Consider the following 19,955-nt stretch of genomic DNA (forward strand, 5'->3'; position numbering starts at 1 on the left):
AGAGGTTAAGCAACCTGCCCATTGTAACCCAGTGATCACCAGCGGGCATGAGAACGTGGCCCTGCTACCTCTGTGATCATTCTCCCTGTCTCTTCTTTCTTTCATTGGAAAAGCTCACTGGGGCCTGTTCAGGAGGACTGAGAGTGAAGGGCCTGAGAGCGGAGGCTCTAACTCATTTCCCCAGGAGCCAGACACACGGCAGAAATGAGTGCAGAGGGTAGCTTGTGGACCCCTGGCGGCCACATCTTCTGAATGATCCAGAAAAACCAGAGATCAAGATTTTAATGTATAAATATCCTTGCTAATCTAGAAGAATGGTATGATGAACCTATTTGCAGGACAGAAAGAGGCAAAGGTGTAGAGAAAGACTTGTGGACGCAGGAGGGGAAGGAGAGCTCGGGATGAATTGAGAGAGTGGTGTTGACATATGTACACTACCATGTGTAGAGCAGACAGCTAGTGTGACGCTGCTGATGAGCGCAGGGAGCTCGGCTCAGTGCTCTGTGATGACCTGGAGGTGTGGGGGTGGGGCTGACAGGAGGCTCAAGAGGGAGGTGTTATGTGTATACATATACCTGATCTGAAAAGAGCTGGACACAACTGAGCAACTAACACTGAAAACCTGATTTACTTCGTTGTACAGCAGAAACTAACACAATATTATAAAACAATAATGTTCCAATTTAAAAAAATAAAAAATGAATTTTTAAAAAATCTCCTTATTTTTATATACCAGTAATCAATTCAAAATTACTAAAGTTCTTTGGGCTAAGCAAAACTTTCCTGCAAGCTGAATTTACCATATGGCTGTGATTATATAATTTCTGGTGTGTCTGTCATCCCATACCCCACCTTCCAGCTGGGAGATGACTGAGGAGTTGGCAGTCGATGGGCATTGATTCTTTGACATTAACATTGCTTTGACCTCTTCCATATCTGCTCAGCTGCCAGCTACCCTTTTAAAACCATTTTTTTGTCCTATTACTTTTTTCTAAATTATCACTGTGTATTTTTATTGGATACATAATTTAAAAAATAAAAAAGAATGAAGAAAAAGCATCCTACCAACAAGACATTATCTACTGTCGATAATTTGCTGTTTCCTCCTAATCTATTTGAGAATGTACATATATATTTTGATAAATCCAAATTATTTATGCAGTTCCTACCCAGTTGTTATTATTGTTTAGTTGCTAAATTGCCTCCAATTCTGTTGAGACCTCAGTACTTACACCCATTTTTTTTATCGTAAACACCTTTCTGGTTTTTTTTTTCAAAGACATGATTTTTAATGGCTGTTTTAGTGTATTGTGTAAATATAGCATACATATTTCAGCAGTAATTTCTTGTGTGACCTTGAGCAAGTCACTTAACCTCTTTATGTCTCAGTTTTCTCTTTTGTTTAACCAGAGTAATAAAAGAATTTTCTCTATAGAGTTAATGTGAGGATTAGAGGAGTAAATAGATACAAAGTAAATGAAATAGTGCTTGGCATAGAGTAAACATTAAATAAGTGCTTGTTTATGATGAAGATGATTTTATACAAATGCATCTTTGCCTGAATTTATTACTTTTTGTAATAAATTACTATGGGAGGAATTATTGGATGAAGGGTATTAACATTTTAAGTCTCTTGATTTTCACTGTCAGATAGCCCTTTAGGAAGGCTGTTCTAATTTACATACTGTGTGGACACAGTATTCTGTACATCTTTTGAAATATCAGTTATTTTATTTTCCTTTACTATTTACCGAAATGAATGACTTTAAGCATCTGTAATATCATTGAACCTCTCTGTATTACAGTAGAATTCACATCTGTTCATTCTGGCTATTCTCTGAGTAACTGCAGGTTTGGAAATTGATCCTGGTTTTTTGTGTATGTTTGTTTGCTTAATCCAAATGAAGAGTCTCTGCTATTCAAAAGGCAAGTTTAACCCATTTACATTTACTGTAATTTTATATTTATTACACTTTTTGTTGTCTGGTAGATTCTACAGGCCACCAACTCAACAGACATTTTTGAAGTGCTAATCTAGGATCTCTGGGGTCTGTTCCAGAAACCACTCAGATCGAGGATCCCCGGGTACAGTGGCGGCGGGAGCAGGAGCACATGCTGAAGGATTACCTGGTGGTGGCCCAGGAGGCCCTGAGTGCACAAAAGGAAATCTACCAGGTGAAGCAGCAGCGCTTAGAGCTTGCACAGCAGGAGTATCAGCAGCTGCATGCCGTCTGGGAGCACAAGCTTGGCTCCCAGGTCAGCTGTGAGTACCTCCCACCACCAGTACCCCCACCAACATGACCTCAAGGAAGAGGAAATGGCCACACTGACTCCTGCATGTATTGCTTCTCGATGCTTCTCAGATCTACCTGTGTTCTTTCCTCTCCACTCCTTGCAAAAACCACCACCCTTTTCCTGCTCCTGCTTGTGCTTTGCTATGATTCATCTGCCATTTTCATTCCATTTCCTTTCATTCATTTTTCATCTCAGAATGCCAGTTGACTTACCTATCTCCTTATTTGAAGCCCTTTAGTGGCTGGGAGAAGCAGGGGTAGTTTTTGGTTAATGTACAGAGTTTCAGTTTGGAAAGATGAAGACGTTTTGGAGGTGGATGGTGTTGATGGCTGCACAACAGTGTAAATGTATATACGGCCTCTGAAATGTATATTTTGAAATGGTTAAACTGGTAAATTTTATGTTATATGTATTTTTTTGCATCACTCTTTCCATACACAGCCCCATGTGATCAGACTCCTGCCAGCCACTCCCACCTCCACGGATGCTCCCAGTCACTAGGGTCTAGATGTACTAAGCACACCCATTCTGCTTCCCTAGCCTGCCCTACACCTTTCTACCTCGGGGTCTCTGTCCTTGCTGCTCCCCTGCCTAGAAAGATTTTCTATTGATCCATTTGCACAGCTGGCTCTTTCTCACCCTTCCAGTCATCTCCTCTGAGAGGCTTGCTTCTGACAACTCCATCCTCAGATGCCCTTCCCCAGCATTAGCCTCTGTAATGGCTGTTTATTTTGTTCATAGCACTATCACAGTACATCTGCTTATACATCTGTTGGTATTTCCTAGTGGAGGAAATTTCCCATTTCCCTTGTTCACCCTCATGTCTGCAGGAGGGGAACAGGCACCCCAGTCCCTTCATTCTCAGTGTAGGGAAATACCAGATCCATAGCTCTCAAAGAGCCCATTGACCTTTTCTGATGTTTTGGGGTTTTGGGGTTTTTTTTTTTTTTTTGGTCTTCTGCCACTATTTTTAATAGCTAATCCTTTTCTATGTTTACTGAGTGCTTACTAAATGCTCATCTACGGTCTGAATATGTTATTTCAGTTAATTCTCATAACAGTTCTGTGGGGAAGCACAATTAATATCTTCCTGTAACAGATGAAAAATCTGCAGCTTAGAGAAGACTGATAGCATACCCAGGGTCTTACAGCTGGTAAGAGGTGATAAGTTACAAACACAATCCTCTCCCCCAACATCTGCAGTTTGGGCCAAGGGGCTAGCTTCTAAGATGGTGTCAGGGTTTCCATGCCTTGGCTGGGTAATCAAACATTCCCCCTGTGTGAAGCCCCCACTTTGAGAAATTTGGTCTGGGAGGAGGACAGTGAGTAGGTTACTCAGTGTCCCAGCCCTGCCCTTTTCCTTGGCAACTCAGGGAAAAACCCAGAATCTCAGATTACAGAAAAGAACTGCATTATACTCATTAGCTGTTTCTAGGTCAAATAATGTCCTAGAGACCATCATGAGGGTTTTAGCACTTAATCTGTCTTAATCAGCTGGGACTGCCATAACAAATTACCACAGACCAGGTGGCTTTAACCACAGACACTTATTTTCCCACAGTTGTGGAGGCTGGAATCCTGAGATCAGGGTGTCAGTACAGTTGAGTTCTGGTGGGACCCTCTCCCTGTCTTCTCACTGTGTCTTCACATGGCAGAGAGAGAAGAGAAAACAACAAGCTCTGTGGTGTCTCTTATAAGGTCACTAATCCCATCATAAGGGCCCTATCCCTATAACCTCATCTAACCCTAATTACCTCCCAAAGGCCTCCTTCTCCAAATACTATTACAATAGGGGTTAGGACTTCAATATATGAATTTCTGGGGAACACAATTCAGTCCAAGTCCATAGCATTATTCTTACCAGAGCCCTGGAGGGAGATATTAATATCCCTAGTGAAATTCAGATTCAAAGAGATAATTTTTTTTCTTTCTGTAGTCTGAAACAGTGACATAGTGTATAAAAAAACAAACCTTCCTATTTTGGAGGTCAGGATGTATACAAGGACCCCAAGTATCACACCCTGAATAACTTACTATCTTTGGGGGGTAAAATGTATTTTTTATGTTGAAGAGCTGCAGCCACCGCCACCTTACACAGGGGTTAAATTAGCATCACCAATAATGAGACAGACTGACATTATATACTTTCTGATGCGATGCAATAAAAAAACATCACCGAGGATTCTTGACAAAAAACGTTTACTCTCAATTGAATCATGAAGAAACAACCAGACAGATCCATACTGCACAGTATCCTACAAGATAATTACCCAACACACTTACAAAAAATAGTGCAGTGAAAAAAACGGAAAGAGGGGCAATGTTCTAGATTACAAAATGAAAAAAGTCTAAGGAGGCATAAACCCAGTGAAGTGTTTGCACCTTGACTAGACCATGGATGGAGGGGAAAGCAGCCATAAAGATATTCTCAGGCAATTGGAAGATTTTCTTAAGTATAATAATGACTTTGTAACTGTGTAGGAGAATGTCCTGTTCCTAAGACATTCATGTGACATCATGTCTGCAACTTAATTCCAAAAAAATCCGGGGCGGCGGGGTGGGGGGTGGTGCGGGTATGGTAAATGAAAAAACTATGATGTCAGTCTAAGTGAGATCAATGACTCATTGATGGTTTTGGATGTGGGATGGGTTTTTCCCAATAATCATTTATTGAGGGCTTTTATGATCCAGGCAGTCATCCTACTGAGAGAATAAGAGTGGAGGGTGGGATAGACAGAACAGATGTGGGGAAATGCTAAAAGTTGGTAGATCTAGGTGAAGGATCTATCAATATTCATCACATTATGCTTTCAAATTTCCAGTAGATACAAAGGTTTCAAAATAAAAATTTAGGGTGGGGAAAAGAGCCAAGTGGCAGCAGTGACACATTCTTAGTGGGAGCTGTCCTGTGTGTTGTGGATATTTAACAGCATTCCTGGTCTCTGCCTATAGTATCTCCCACCCAGAGTTGTGATAACCAAAAATGAGTGTAGACACTGCCCCAGGGTGGGCTAAGTTGCCCCCAGCCAGAAACCACTGGTCTAGGTAAACCACTTAGCACAATTCCCTTAGAATGTATTAAAAGCTCAATAAGTATTCTCCTGATAAGAAATACATCACATAATCTTTTGAGAATGTGGACTCTGTGGCTGGACTGCTGGGGTCCAGTCCAGGATATGCAACTTCCTAGCTGTTCAACTTTGTACAAGTGATGCTGCTTCTCTCTGCATGAAGTTTTTCATCTGTAAAATTGACAGGGACTTCCCTGTGGTTAAGACTCTGTGCTTCCAATGCAGAGGGCAGGAGTTTGATCCCTGGTTAGGAAACTAAGATCCCACATGCTGTGTGGTGTGGCCAAAAATAAGTATAAAACTGACATAATAATAGTGTTACCTTCCACCGGTGTGTTACGGGATTTGTACTTGGAATACTAGTTATCACATTCTTAAGCTCACGATAGATAATATTAATATTTATTTGATATTATTAATTCATTGGCATTGAAATGACCAAGATTTTAAACCAATCCCTGGAACCAGTAAGAATAAACAATTCCTTATAGAAAGTAATTGAGGCAGTCCTGTCGTATGACTTCAGTGCTACTACTGAGTGCTCCATCAGGTTCAAAGACACCATCATTTTGAATGTTAAAGAAGAAATCAATAGATAGCTAGTGGGAAGCTTCTGTATAGCATGGGAAGCTCAGCCCTGTGACCTGTGATGACCTAGAGGGGTGGGATATGGGGGTGGGAGGGAGGCTCAAGAGAGAGGAGATATATGTATCTTATAGCTGATTCACATTGTTGTACAGCAGAAACTAACACAACATTGTAAAGCAATTATCCTCCAATTAAAAATTTTAAAAAGAATCATCTCAGATCACTAGTTCTAAGATATAAATCAGCAAGGGATGGGGCATCCCTCAGCCCAAGCATCCTAGTGAAACAGGCATGACCCAAGGCTCCTCATGACTTTCTTAGGGTTTGACAAACCAGGTTTGCCTTCCAAGTCAAGCTCTCTGGCATGTTGATAGACCGGTGAGGTCACATGCCTCCCTCTAACTCAGATGGCCTGTCAGGGCTTGTGAGAGTTTTGTCACCTGGCCTTGGCTGCTGTAGGGCTTGGCTACAGGTGGGGCTCTGCCTTGGGGAAGGAGGCTTTGTTGTCATCACTGGTACAGTCTCTCACCCCATGGGGAATGAGAAGAGAACTCTCATTTAACATGCATCTATCGAATTTCTGCAGGGTGATATGCTGGCCACTGTACATATGTTGTATCAAATAACCTTGCTACACACACACAATCCTACAAGATACTGTTGTTCCCATTTTACAGATAAGAAAACTGAGGCCCGGAGAGGGAAAGTAGCTTCCCCAAAGTCACACTGTTAAAAAGTGGCAGAACTAGTTTTTATACCCATAAGCATCTGACTTCAAAACCAATTCTCTTGATTTAACCCAAGTCAGCCAGTCAAATTCTAAGGTTTGAGGGCTACACTGGGGTTCTTCCATCCTCTGAAAGATGAGAGCTCAGGAGAGCTGGGTTCTTTGGGACCTCACCATGCTCCTTCCTCCTCCAGACCTTGGTTTCCCATTTGGAAAATCAGTTACTGGGCGCCTTGCTGCTAAAAATGCCAGTTGAACCACCTACGTGCTTTCACTCATTCTTGAAACTAAGAAAATGTCAGATAAGAGATTTTTAAGGCATACATGCACAAGGACAGGGAGACTTGGAGGAAAAGGCAGCAATAAAATGTGGAGACTTAAAGGCGGAAGGACAGATAGCAGCCTATTTGACAGACCAGAGAAAGGAGGAATTGGGCTGACAGAAAAAGCAGGCCTCTGGTCTACCTGGAGCATGTGCAAAAGCGTCAGGAATTGGAGGCAGTGGCTGTCTCTGTGGAATGGGAATGAAGTTAGGAGGCCCTCAAAGAAGACCAGAGAAAAGTTGTTTCTGAGACACAGACCACCAGATCTCTTCCCCAAATCAGTGAGACCCAGGCCAGTGCCTATCTCCAAACTGATGAAAAAGGAGGTTTATTTTTACGAGAGAATAAAACAGAGTCTCTGGACCACAGGATACCAGGCAAATTCAAAACTGAGGTGCACCATACTGAAAACATGGTATTCAAGTGAACATGAACTTGAGGATTGAGACCCCAGCCGGCATGTACCACCTGACTCCCAGAAGAGTACCAGGCTATTGCCTGCCAGGCTGGACAGTAGAAGAATCTGGGGAATCTGAGTCTCTTTTTTTCAGAGAAAAGAGATATAAACGGAAAAGATGAGATTTCCCTAGTGGCCCAATGGCTCAGGATCTACCTGCCAATGCAGAGGACATGGGTTCGATTCCTGGTCCGGGAAGATCCCACATGGCGGGGAGCAGCTAAACCCGTGTGCCACCACTAGAGAAGCCCGCGAGCCCTAGAGTCTGTTCTGCAGCAAGAGAAACCACCGCAATGAAAAGCCCGAGCACCACAACCAGAGAGTAGCCCCTGCTTGCTGCAGCCAGAGAAAAGCCCACACAGCAGCAAAGACCCAGCACAGCCACAAATAAGTACATCAGTAACATTAAAAATAGAGAGAAAAGATGTAAAAACACCGACAGCAAGGATTCTTGGATGAAACAGTCCAGATAAATCACATATACCACACAACCCACAGTGAATCGTGTAACCCATCTCCAACAAACTCTGCTCCAGCCAGCTTTTTGGGTCCCCGGTTTAAGTGTGAGCAGACAGCTGAGTTTCTGGACATCTACGGGAAGCCTCTTACATGAACAGTAGAGATGAAACAAACACCTGGCCGCGGGGAGGCCTTGTAGGAAATGGAGAGTGTGCGTGGAGAAGAAAACATGGAGCAAAGCTCACAACTGTGAAAGTGAAACAGGATGCTGCATTTTATAAATAGGAGCGTTCAGAGAGCACAGAAGAGCCTTTGGAAATTGAACTACGGTAGTAGAAATGAAAAACCCACAGGAAGCCTGGAAGGTAAAACTGAGGAAGTTTTCTAAAAAGCAGAACAAAAATACAATGAGATGGAAAAATAGCATCAGGCCAAGAACTCTATCCGAGTAATGAAAGCTCCAGATAGAGCAGAAGAAACAGAGAAGCATCAGTGACATAATTTAGAAAAATTTCCCAGAACTGATAGAGGAGATTGAAAGCGCTCAGTGAGCACCCAACACAGAGGATAAAAGTTAACTCACACCAAAGACATATCATTGTGCCACTTCAAACACGGGGAACGATTCGAGATTCTAAAAGCTTTCAGAGAGGAAAAACTAGGTCACACAAAAATGATCAGGACTCAGAATAGCTCCTGGCTTCTCAGTAGTAACACTGGAAATGTAAAAGACAATGGAGCAATGCCTTCAAACATTTAAGGAAAATAACTTCTACCCCAGAATTCTATATCCAGCAAAACTACCTTTAAATCATGGATGTTATTGCTGTTGTTCAGTTGCTAAGTCACGTCTGACTCTACACGCACGTTTTCCAAAAGTGTTATTTCCTTCATGCTTCCTTTCTCAGGAAGTTCCTGGAAGTGATATTCTACCAAAATGAGGAGGTAGTCACAGGGGGAAGACATGGAATTTAGGAAGGAGGAGAGACAGAGGCAGTGGGGGTGAGGGTGGGGGGAGTCCCAGGATGCCAGCCATGCAGGGAGAATACAGACACACACCCAGCGAGGCAGAGCCCAAGAAGGGAACTCAGGGAGAGGAGACTTAGATAAGTGGCCAAGTGTGAGGTTGCTCAGTGATAAATGTGTGGAGAGTAAGCACACCTAGAAATGATAATTATTAACTTTAAGAAAAACCACCCCAAAAATGTGCTGGAAAGAAAAAGTAGGCAAAGTTGGCTACATGCCTTGGTCCTGAATAGCATTTACAGAGTAAGAGTAATACAGACACTGAAGGTGTCTCTGGCCAGAGTTATCTGTAAGGAAGATGAGGAGCTGAGAGGGGGGTGCCCTGTGTGGGGTAGCGGTTGGGAAAGGGAGTGAGTCTAACACTCCATCCTCCAGAGAGAAATGAATACATGATGCCTAAAACAGAAAAAAAAATCAAGAAACAGTGATGCTTGCATATCATCAGACACACAGGGTCGGATGCCCAAGAAACTGGCTGAACCCATTGAAATGGTTCCTTTTTTGCTAGTAAGATTAGCGGATTGGGAAATGCTCTTTTTTAATAGCAAATCTGGGATGTATAAAATATGTGGAATTTTATATAGACTGTTAGAGTGTTCATACATAACTTGAATAAAAACTAAAAAATTAAAAACTAGAAAAAGATGTCATCTTAAAGGCAATCTATACGGTCCTGTTTGAATATGAGATTATTTTGTTGTGAGTCACTGAGGGGACCTGGATACAGAAAGGAAGTTCATGACCTGTTTCTTGGGAGTGCTGGTCAGTTGAGTGTGTTTCTTTTGTGAAAGTCCACCAAGCTGCACACATATGATTTGTGTGCTTTTCCATTCCTATATGTACTTTTTTACTTCAACAAAAAGATTGCTTAAAAAATAACAAGCCACATCCTATTTCTGCAGCTTTGGACAGAAACAGTACATGTCACAGTGATTCTTCAGAGAGGGTGATGATTCCAGCCCCTGGTGGCCCCGTTGGCAGAGAGTCTCATCCTTCTTGGGTTCTCCCTTGAGGGTTTCTGAGTGTTCCCATGGAAGAACTCCTGCCTTCCACAATCTGCCCTGGTAGCACTGGTCCCCACAGCCACCCTCTCCTTGCTAGGGTCAGGACTTGCCATGTTTCATGGGCTCTCCCAGGCTGCTACCACGCTCCCCTTAACACTTCCCCCAGTGAAGGCCAAGCCCGCAGCATGGGTGAACAGGGTACTTGCAGGATCGGGTGCTCACAGAACAGGCACACTTCTTTTTCGGTGTATCTTATTTCCTCACTGATGACTCTCATCTTTGCACCATGTTTTCACTAACCATCTGTGGGTAACAAAGATCGTCAATGACCTTAAAATTTTGTCCGGAAGTGCCTATCTGGGCAGTTGCCTAAGTCAGTGCTTCCAACTTTGTATCCAACCAGGTCTGTCCTCTGAAACTCCCAGTTCCAGCAGAGTTGAAGGAGTTAGAGCACAGGAAGTGAAAGCTTCAAACTAGAAACAAAACACGTATCCCTGTTCCATGCTCAAAACAAGGGCTGTGAGGTCCTTCCTATCCAGGTGTTCCTGCTACTCATCTCTTCTGAGAAAGCCCAGCCTTAGTCACCATCACCATCATTCCAAACTCAGCAGAGGTGAAATGCTGCCCATGGTGCAGGACATCTTGTCAGTTTCTACGCAGAACAATTTTATTTCCCAGACTCCCCAGTGTTCCATTTTAACTTTCCTAAAGCATAATCGGGGGTTTCCCCCGTGGTAGAGTGGTAAAGAATCCACCTGCCAATGCAGGAGATGCAAGAGGTGTGGTTTTGTTCCCTGGGTCAGGAAGATCCCCTGGAGAATGAAATGGCAACCCACTCCAGTGTTCTTGCCTGGGAAATCCCACAGACAGAGACATCTGGTGGGCTTCAGTCCATGCGGTCACGAAGAGTTGGATGCGACTGAGCACACACACTGCACAAGCATAATCAAAAGGTCCCCCCTGGTGGTTCAGATAGTAAAGAATCTTCCACAGGTTCAATCCTGGTTCTGGGAAGATCCGCTGGAGAAGGGAATGGCAACCCACTCCAATATCCTTGCCTAGGAAATCCTGTAGACCGAGGAGCCTGGCAGGCTACAGTCAATGGGGCCACAAAAGAGTAGGACATGATTTAGCAACTAAACAATGGCAGCAAATCAAAAGGTCCACTCCAGTATTTAAACCAGGTCCACAGAGCAGAGCAGCAGCCCCTTCATGATTGTTCCTTCTACCTCCATACACGGAAAATTGCCCACAATCTCCAAATAAGCCTCTTTAGCCTCAGAAAAATCCAGGTGCCAGCAAGTGATGTTAAACAGAAAGGGGAGGTGATAAAATTGCTCAGACCATAAGATTAAGGACTCAGGAGAACGCTTCTCTGGCCTCTCTGGCCTTTTCCTGAACAGTGCCTGTCCCTTTTCCTGAACAGTGGGGTTGTGTTTAAAGACACCATGAATCGTACACAGGGCCCATTTTCCTCTTCAGATCAGCAGGTAGGAAGCTCAGAGCCAGGTCTGTGGCAGCGGCGGGTCAGAAATGGGACCTCATGGCATGCAGTGAGCCCAGCTTCACGCCACTGGCTTCCTCACTCTCGCTGTACGTTTATTTCATTTTCCTTCCTTTTAGATGGATCACTCTGTGTCCATTTTTGTAAGCCTTAAAATCCTTTATCAAGACACAAAGAAATTCTATTTTTAAAATGCACTAAGATTACAGCTGCAGGCATACCTCGTTTTATTGCACTTCACAGAGATTGTGGATTTTACAAATTGAAGGTTTGTGGCAACCTGGTGTTGTGAGATGATGGTTAGCTTTCTGTAGCAATAAAGTATTTTTTTTTATTAAAGTATGTACATTTTTTAAGGCATAATGCTATTGCACATTTCATAGATTGCAATACTGTAAACAAAGCTTTTATAGGCACTGGGAAACAAAAAAATTCTTGTTGTTTTGATAATCCCTTTATTATGGGAGTCTGGAACCAAACCCACAATATCTCTGAGGTATACAACTTCTGATTAGAAAATTATGTTTGTGTTAGAAGTTGTAGAAAAGATAGAAAAATACAAAGATGAAAATTAATTTTATTCAGCATCCAAATCTCTAAATATAATCTTTCTTGTCTCCTTCCACATATGTGTGTGTGTGTGTGTTACCTCTGTATATTTTCAAACTTATTCTTTCTTTGTAGTTTTTCGTAAATTACTATTTTTTATTTAACAGTAAGTTTTGGGCATCTCCTGAGTATTTAGTATCCTTCTACACCATCGTTTATTTGGTTGTTTTTTGCCATGCGCATAGCATGCAGAATCTTCTTCTTCAAAACTGCACCCGCCGCAATGGAAGTGCAGAGTCTTCACCACGTGGACCACCACGGAAGTCCCCACACCACCGTTTTAAATCACTTACGTTGTACAGTCCTCATTTTATACGTATACCCTATTTATTTAACAAATTCCCCTTTGTTGGGCATTTAGGTTGTTTGCTAATAGTCATTCCTTTCTGGGTTTATCTAGATGGCCAAATAAGCCAACTTGACCAAAATATGTTTCATCTACAGAATTCCTTTTTCTCTTTTTGCAGTGGTCTCTGGCTCGTCATCCAGCTCTAAGTATGACCCTGAGATTCTGAAAGCTGAAATTGCCACAGCAAAATCCCGGTAGGTCCTCTCTGCTTATGCTGTTGATGGGGGTCCCTGAGGCAGCTCTGGGCTACTAGCCTACCCACAAGACCAGAGTAGATGCTTCAGCCAGGCAGTGGCAGCTGGTGCTGACTAACAAGACCCTACGTAACAACAGCAGGAGTTGTAGTAGCCCTCGTTTTCCTGATAGCAGCTACCCTTTCACAGGCAATCACTCTAACCAGGTGTAGTGCTAAATGCTCCATGAGTAATACCTCATGCCCTCGCGATAGCCCTGTGAAGTAGCCACTGTCACCATCTGCACTTTAAAGATGAGCCGACAGAGGCTTGGCAGGATTAAGTAACTTGCTCAAGGTCACAGTGGACTCAGGCTTACCCCAAATTTCTTCATGGAAGGTGCTCTCTTCCTAGCCACTGCTTGTTCTGCATTATCGTATTTAATTACTTCCTGATTACCTTAGGGGACAGATAGTTTTATTCCCCCTTTACTGATGTGGAGACTGACTGAAGACCAGCACTTAAATGACCTGCTCAAGGTGAAGTCAGTGCTGTGAACATGGGTTTACTACAAATTCAGATGCCTGTGAGAAAATGTGAAAGGGGAGAAGCGGCTGGAGATGAGGCAGCAGGGACTGTGTAGCCTAGAAGGGTATTCTTGTCTAAAGGATAGTAGGATTTTAGCTCTGTGCTCTTGTGCCCATGCTGGAACGTGGGCTCCGCATTGGCACATCTTCAAGTATTTTCATAAAAGAACTGTGTATCTAGGCCTAGTATACGAAACAGCTCAATATTTAATTATTAGCAACTAATTTTTTAAAATTTTTATTTATTTGTTTTTGGCTGTGCTGGTCTGCGTGGGCTTCCCTGTAGTCACAGCGAACGGGGCTACACTTCAGTGGTGCTGCACGGGCTTCTTAATTATGGGGGCTGCTCTTGCTGCAGGGCATGGGGTCTAGGGCGAACGGGCTTCGGTTACTGTGGCATGAGGGCTCAGTAGTTGTACTTCCCAGGCTCTAGAGCACAGGCTCGATAGTTGTGGTATACGGGCTTCGTTGTTCCCTGTGTCTCCTGGCTTTGGCAGGTGGACACTTTACCACTGAGCCACCAGGGATGCCCATCAGCAACTAATTTTTAAAAATTTAGTAAGACTGCAAGCCAAAGCATTTCTGCAGGCTGAAGCTGGCTCCCTGGCCAGGGCTGCACATTAAGTTACTACGTTGCCTCTCGCCTCCCTGCACTACACTAGCGAATTCAGTACCTGCTTTAAGTAATGCCCAGCCCAGGAAATTGCCATTATCTTCATCTGTCAGAAACAGGAAGGGGAGGCTCACAGAGGCAACAACATGGCTTGAAAGAAGCCAGCCAGGCATGAGAGAGGCCAGCCAGCTAGTCAGGGGGAAGGCCAGACTCTAGCCCAGGTCAGCCAGGTCCTGTCGACTTCCTGTTTCTGCAGAGCAAGGGCTGGCTAAGAATGACCTACAGGACCACTGGACTGGGAGGCCGACCCCAGCAATATCAGTGAGGGGATGTGTCATTATGCAGGGGCAGTTGGGGGCTCTGGGTTAATATCCACCTCTGACTCTCCGTGTGGTCTTCTGCCATCCAGGTTAACAAGCTGAAGAGAGAGATGGTTCACCTGCAACAGGAGCTACAGTTCAAAGAGCGCGGCTTTCAGACACTGAAGAAGTAAGTCCGCGTCGTGGTGCAGGGTATGGGGATTACCCTCATCTGTGCTCTCCTCCCATCCTCTCTGTCCCCCTCTCCTTCATTCTCATTCCACCCTCCTTGAAACGAGGCTTTCTAATCGTTCAGTTCCAGTTCTATTCTACTGAAGCCCATTCCCCAAGCTTGAGGTTTAGGAAGAGCAAAGGGAACTCATTTCCGATTCAGGTTCTCACGGTCCTCTGAATTCCAGAAGTCATTAAAGTCTGTTCCATTCAGTTGAGTTTTGCCAGCCACAGAAATGAGTATCGGTAGGCATGTCTGGGCACCTGACTCCTCCCCTCCTGTAGATGGGGGAGAATCTGATACGCACATGGAAAAAACCAGCTCTTTCCATGGCCCCCCAAAGTGAACAATGACCCTGGCTTGTACGCTGCCAGAAGAAACAAGGATCCCTTCCCCAACAAACGGATTTCTAGAAGAGTGGGCTCCATGCCATGCACACTGTACTTTGCAGGTGGCTGAAGAAATTTCCAGAACTTTGACCAAATGTAGTTTTCACTTTTAGAAGCTGACGTGCAGCCACGAACATGCAGCTCTCTTGTTTCCTCAGAGAAGACGTGCTCCTTGTCACTTCTATGATTATACTAGCAGAGATTTATTAAGCAGGTAGTCCATGCCAGGGAGCACTTCCAGTGTTTCTGTCTGGGTGACCCCTCATGACAACTCTGTAAGGAATGTGCTTTTAGCTGATTCCTTTGTATAGATGGAGAAACTGAAGCACCTAGTCCATGTTCCTGAGTGTCAGCTTATTGTTGTTATTAAACCACTCATATCACTGAGACTTGTGCCTTGAGTCATGTTCAGTACGTGTGATGAGCTCATGGGACAGTCATTACAGAGGTGCCTCATAGCCCTCCTGGAAGCTCCAAAGAGGACGGTCGGTAGATGTCTCTGTTCTAAGGACTGTCTGCTTAGATTCCCAGTGAGGTCACCTGTACACAGACAGCATCTTCTCTAGACACTGCTGTCTCACTCTCCCTGACTGTACCTTCTCCTCATTCTCCAGACCTCAAACCACCTCACTACTCTTGGCCACAGCCCCAAGCCTTTGGGTGTTTATCTCCAAGTCCTATGAATCGAGGGGAGTTGTTCAGTTCAGTTGAGTCACTCAGTCGTGTCTGACTCTGCGACCCCATGGACTACAGCACACCAGGCCTTCCTGTCCATCACAAACCCCCAGAGTTTACTCAAACTCATGTCCATTGAGTCGGTGATGCCCTCCAACCATCTCATCCTCTGTCGTCCCCTTCTCCTCTTATCCTCCATCTTTCACAGCATCAAGGCCTTTTCAAATGAGTCAGCTCTTTGCATCAGGTGGCCAAAGTATTGGAGTTTCAGCTTCAACATCAGTCCTTCCAATGAACACTCAGGACTGGTTGGATCTGAGTGTTTAGGATGGACTGGTTGGATCTCCTTGCAGTCCAAGGGACTCTCAAGAGTCTTCTCCAACACCACAGTTCAAAAGCATCTGTCCTTCGGCACTCAGCTTTCTTTATGGTCCAACTCTCGGGGAGTTGACCAGTGGGGCTGGTGGATTCCTGTTCACACGCCCCACTCTTCAGACCCTGATTGTCCAGGTGGGCCACCAGGATATAAGGAAACATGGCTCTATGTTGTAGATTGCCTAGAGTGCCTTTTTGTGTTATGTGTCATGGCTTTGTGTTTATATAGATATATATTGTTTAGGTGTGTATCTATACATATGCCGGTCCTGCCTCTCAAGCCAGTTTCTAGTCTCATCAGGACAAGGGGCTGCACTTTATGCTCCTTGGTAGTCTCCAGCAGTGCCAAGGGCAGCCAGGGGCAGGAATGTGAGTTCAGAAAATTCCTGTAAAGCAAATGGCTTCATGAGTCTTCCAAGGTAGTGGCGCAGGTTCTGAGCACATAGTTTAAGGGCTACTCACTCTCAGAGCAGAGGTCCTCCCCCTTCCTCTTCCTTCCTCCCCTCCCCCCTTCCTCCAATGTCTGCCCCGCCACTTCCCCACCACCACCACTCCCCTCCCCCAACTCCTAGGTGCTCTGGAACTTCTGGTTAAAACACTTGCCATTATTCTCTGAGCCACCACAAACCTGTTTTACCACTCTGTCACCCTGTAGCAGCATTGATCATTCTTGTTGCTTGGTAAGCTGATGCTGAAACCCCAAAGACAAGACTCCTTTTCTCCCCCTCCCTCAGCCTACCCACCCCCACCCCTTTGATATCAGGCCCAGATAAGGCCTCTCAGGGCTCCCGGGCCGGAAGCCACCCCCGTGTTCCCTGTGGAGGAAGGTTTCTGCTCTAATGCGCACCTTGGCAGAGAGGGTTAGGAATGTCGCTGCCAGGGCCGGATGGCCTGGGTTCAAATCTTAGTTCCCAGGGAACATGAAAAAGTGTTTTGCTTCATCCCCTTGAGCTTCTGTTTCTTTATCTGAAAAATAGGATATTGTAAACATTGAATTGGAAAATCCGTGTCAAGCGCATGACTGTACCTGGCACGTAGGGAAAACCTGGTGAGCTGAAGGGGGTGGTGACCTCTAGATAGTTGGCTGTTTGGACTTGGGAAGGAACTCACATGAACTGTGCCTTCGCCTTGGGCACCAGTCACCTCCTTCCATCGTCTCTACTCGAGCAGCTTTTATTCTGCTTCCCTTTATAGGCCAGGGTACTTGATGGGGCTGCAAATAGCCCCGACCTCGAGAGTGTCAGAGCTAGACCTGGGACTCTTGGGTTTTGAAACTCATGTCCTTATACCTGCCTTCCTGGCATCATCCCAGATAAACCCCTCAGACCCGGAAAACATCAGGCCCCTTTCCCTCTCCCAAGGGACTGCCATTCAGTGTCCACTGGGGAATTGTCCAGTCACTTCTTAGCATCCTGTCTTTGTGGAACCTGGAGGAAGCTAAAACTCATTTGGTTCGTGGTCAGCAAGGGGTTTCCCAGGTGGCATTAGTGGTAAAGAACCCACCTGCCAATGCAGGAGACACAAGGGACATGGATTCAGTCCCTGGGTCAGGAAGATCCCCTGGAGGAGGGCATGGCAACCCACTCCAGGATTCTCACCTGGAGAATCCCATGGCCAGAGGAGCCTGGTGGGCTACAATTCATGGTGTCACAGAGTCAGACATGACTGAAGTGACTTAGCACACACACATGGTCAGAAAACCCAATTTTAAAAGAAAGAAAGGTTGCTGAGGATGGAAGCAGACCTCTCAGAAAAGACTGAAAAGAAAAATCAGGACCAAAGCCAGGGGTTTGGCCCTGTCAGCTGCCTTGAGCCCCTGTAAATAAGGAAGACTAGGCATACCAACCCTGGGGCTGGTGGGCAAGACAGCATCTCTCTGCTGGTCCCCAGAGCCACCCTGCCCAGTGAGAGTTGGCTGGACAAGACCCAGAGGAGCTGGCTACCACCAGAGCCTTTGCCCTGCTTCTCTGTGGCTGCCGGGTATGACTGTCTCAAGAGCTTAGAGAAGGACAGCCGTGTAATTTGGAAATCCTAAAACACACGTCTCCCGCTCCCCACCCCTCCCAGCACACACACACCCTCTCCTTCCCACCAACCACGCAACTTTTCTTTCCCTTTAAAAAAAAAAGGATTCATTCACTGAGTACATAATGGTAACCCTTTGTTCCGCTCCCCCTACTCCCCAGTCCCTGAGAGTCCGAGTTCCTCTCTGGAGCCAAATTCCAGAGCCTGGGTTGCTAAAGCCCCTGAGAGCAGTCAGGTAGAAGCCATGTGAGGCGCCCGAGGCCCTGAAGACAGACCACTTCTGTCTCTTCCTGCTGAGGATTCAAAGCCACCCTCACCCGGTTGGCAGGGGACAGCTGGGCACAGCCCCCTGCCCAGAGCCCCCAGCCAGGTTCAGACAATACAGCATTTCCCCTGACCCCCTTTCCATTTGGGACAGGGCCACCTCTGGCCCCAGGACATTCAGCTCTAGGGGGAGCCTTCTCTCCACCAAGCATGTTGGTCAGGCCTCTGCTGGGAAAGCTCCCTGTAGACGAAGTTTTCAAACTCGATCTGAGCTGACCTGGCAGGCTCACCCAGGCCCAAGTCCTCGAAAGGCATAGACAGGCTATTTTTAGTGGGGAGACATAACTGGGGCTTTGTCTTCCTCCGAGGAGGAGGCTGAAGGGATGGGGCCATGAGACAAGTCTCCTTACCCCTCCCTGATTGCAGACAAGGAGGCTAGGATGAGAACCTGTGATTCCCCACTCAGGTTATTTTTAGCCCAGGACACTTCAGCCTCTAGAAGGCCAGAAAAGCATGCCTCGGAGTGGTTTCTCATCCTGAAATAATGGGTTTGTGGTGTTCCCTCAGACTACAAAACTTCCTTTTCTTCACTGGGCACTGAAACCTCCGCCCGGGCTTTTGATGAAAGTGTGAAGCAGTTAAAATTTCTCTCTGTGCTCAGAGCCTTGTCCACAGCACAGCTCTTCTTCTCCAAGAGGGCTGGGCCCCCTACCAATAGGATTCATTTGACCTTCAGAAAATGGCCTCGTGCCCCTTCACCTCCATCTTCCTCCGTCAAAATGAACCTGTGTGTAGGGCCTAGATGAGCTGGCAGACTCCCCAGTCTGAAAGTATTATAACCCCTCACATTTGTCTCATACTTCCTAGCTCCCCACTTCATGTTCCAGCCTTATCCCTCTTAACATGGCTCACAGCTTGGTGAACATGGGCGAGGCATATGGCATTATCCAGGTTTTTTTCAGAGGAGGAAGCTGAGGCTCCATGTGCACGAGGGCCATGCCCAAGGTCATGCTACTAAGTGCTAGCAAGGGGTTTCTTCATCCTTCTAACCTTTCCTTTGTGTGGCCATTAACTTCAACAAATGCTTTTTTTAATTATTATTATACTTTTAAGAATAGTTTACTTATTTATTTACTTTTGGCTGTGTTGGGTCTTTGCTGCTTCACTGACCTTTCCCTTTTTGTGGCAAGCAGGGGCTACATTCCAGTTGCAGGGCACAGGCTTCTCATTGCAGTGGCTTCTCTTGTTGCGGAGCACAGGCTCTCGGGCGCACGGGCTCCAATCGTTGCAGCTCCTGGACTCTAGAACACAGGCTCAGTAGTTGTGGCACATGGGCTTAGTGGCTCCATGGCATGTGGGATCTTCCCAGACCAGAGATCGGACCCATGTCTCCTGCACTGGCAGATGGATTCTTTACCACTGAGCCACCAGAGAAGCCCAACAAATGCTTGTTAAAGGCTATGCTTCTCACCAGCTGTGATTTTGCTCCTCCCATCCAAGGGACATTAGGTAAAATATGGAGACATTTTTTTGGTTGTCACAACTCAAGGTCCAGATGCTGCTAGCATCTAGTGGGCAGACGCCAGGGGTGCTCCTGAGCATCCTACAATGCACAGGACAGCCCCGACAACGAAGAATGATCCCGCCCCAAGAATCCTGAGGTTGAGAGACCTGAGTTAAGGAACATGAAAAGATGCTCAACATCGCTAATCTTCAGGGAAATGTAAAAGTATCACCGCACACCAGTCAGAGTGATCATCGTCAGAAAGAACACAAATGTTTGTGAGGATGTGCAAAAAGGGGAATCCTTGTACACTGTTGGTGGGAATGTAAACTGGTGTAGCCACGATGCAGAACAGTATGAAGATTTCTCCAAAAACTAAAAATAGAGCTACCACATGACCTAGTAGT

At 45.5% G+C, this 19,955-nt stretch overlaps 2 protein-coding genes across 3 annotated transcripts in view; both read left to right on the plus strand.

The window, feature by feature from the left end:
• The window catches only part of LOC138988473 (protein KIBRA-like), a 96,592-nt gene extending 83,966 nt beyond the window's left edge, over positions 1 to 12,626 (plus strand). Inside the window, exons 3-4 of the mRNA XM_070373053.1 lie at positions 2,060 to 2,263; positions 12,531 to 12,626. Coding sequence (XP_070229154.1) covers positions 2,060 to 2,263; positions 12,531 to 12,610 — 284 coding nt within the window. The 3' untranslated portion in view covers positions 12,611 to 12,626. The remainder of the gene's footprint in view (positions 1 to 2,059; positions 2,264 to 12,530) is intronic.
• Positions 12,627 to 14,196: 1,570 nt separating this feature from the next.
• The window catches only part of WWC1 (WW and C2 domain containing 1), a 58,960-nt gene continuing 53,201 nt past the window's right edge, over positions 14,197 to 19,955 (plus strand). For both annotated transcript variants that reach the window (XM_070373051.1, XM_070373052.1), the window contains exon 1: positions 14,197 to 14,274. In XM_070373051.1, coding sequence (XP_070229152.1) covers positions 14,216 to 14,274 — 59 coding nt within the window. In that variant the 5' untranslated portion in view covers positions 14,197 to 14,215. The remainder of the gene's footprint in view (positions 14,275 to 19,955) is intronic.

This window comes from Bos mutus, chromosome 7, assembly GCF_027580195.1.
Source record: "Bos mutus isolate GX-2022 chromosome 7, NWIPB_WYAK_1.1, whole genome shotgun sequence".
Classification (NCBI taxonomy): domain Eukaryota; kingdom Metazoa; phylum Chordata; class Mammalia; order Artiodactyla; family Bovidae; genus Bos; species Bos mutus.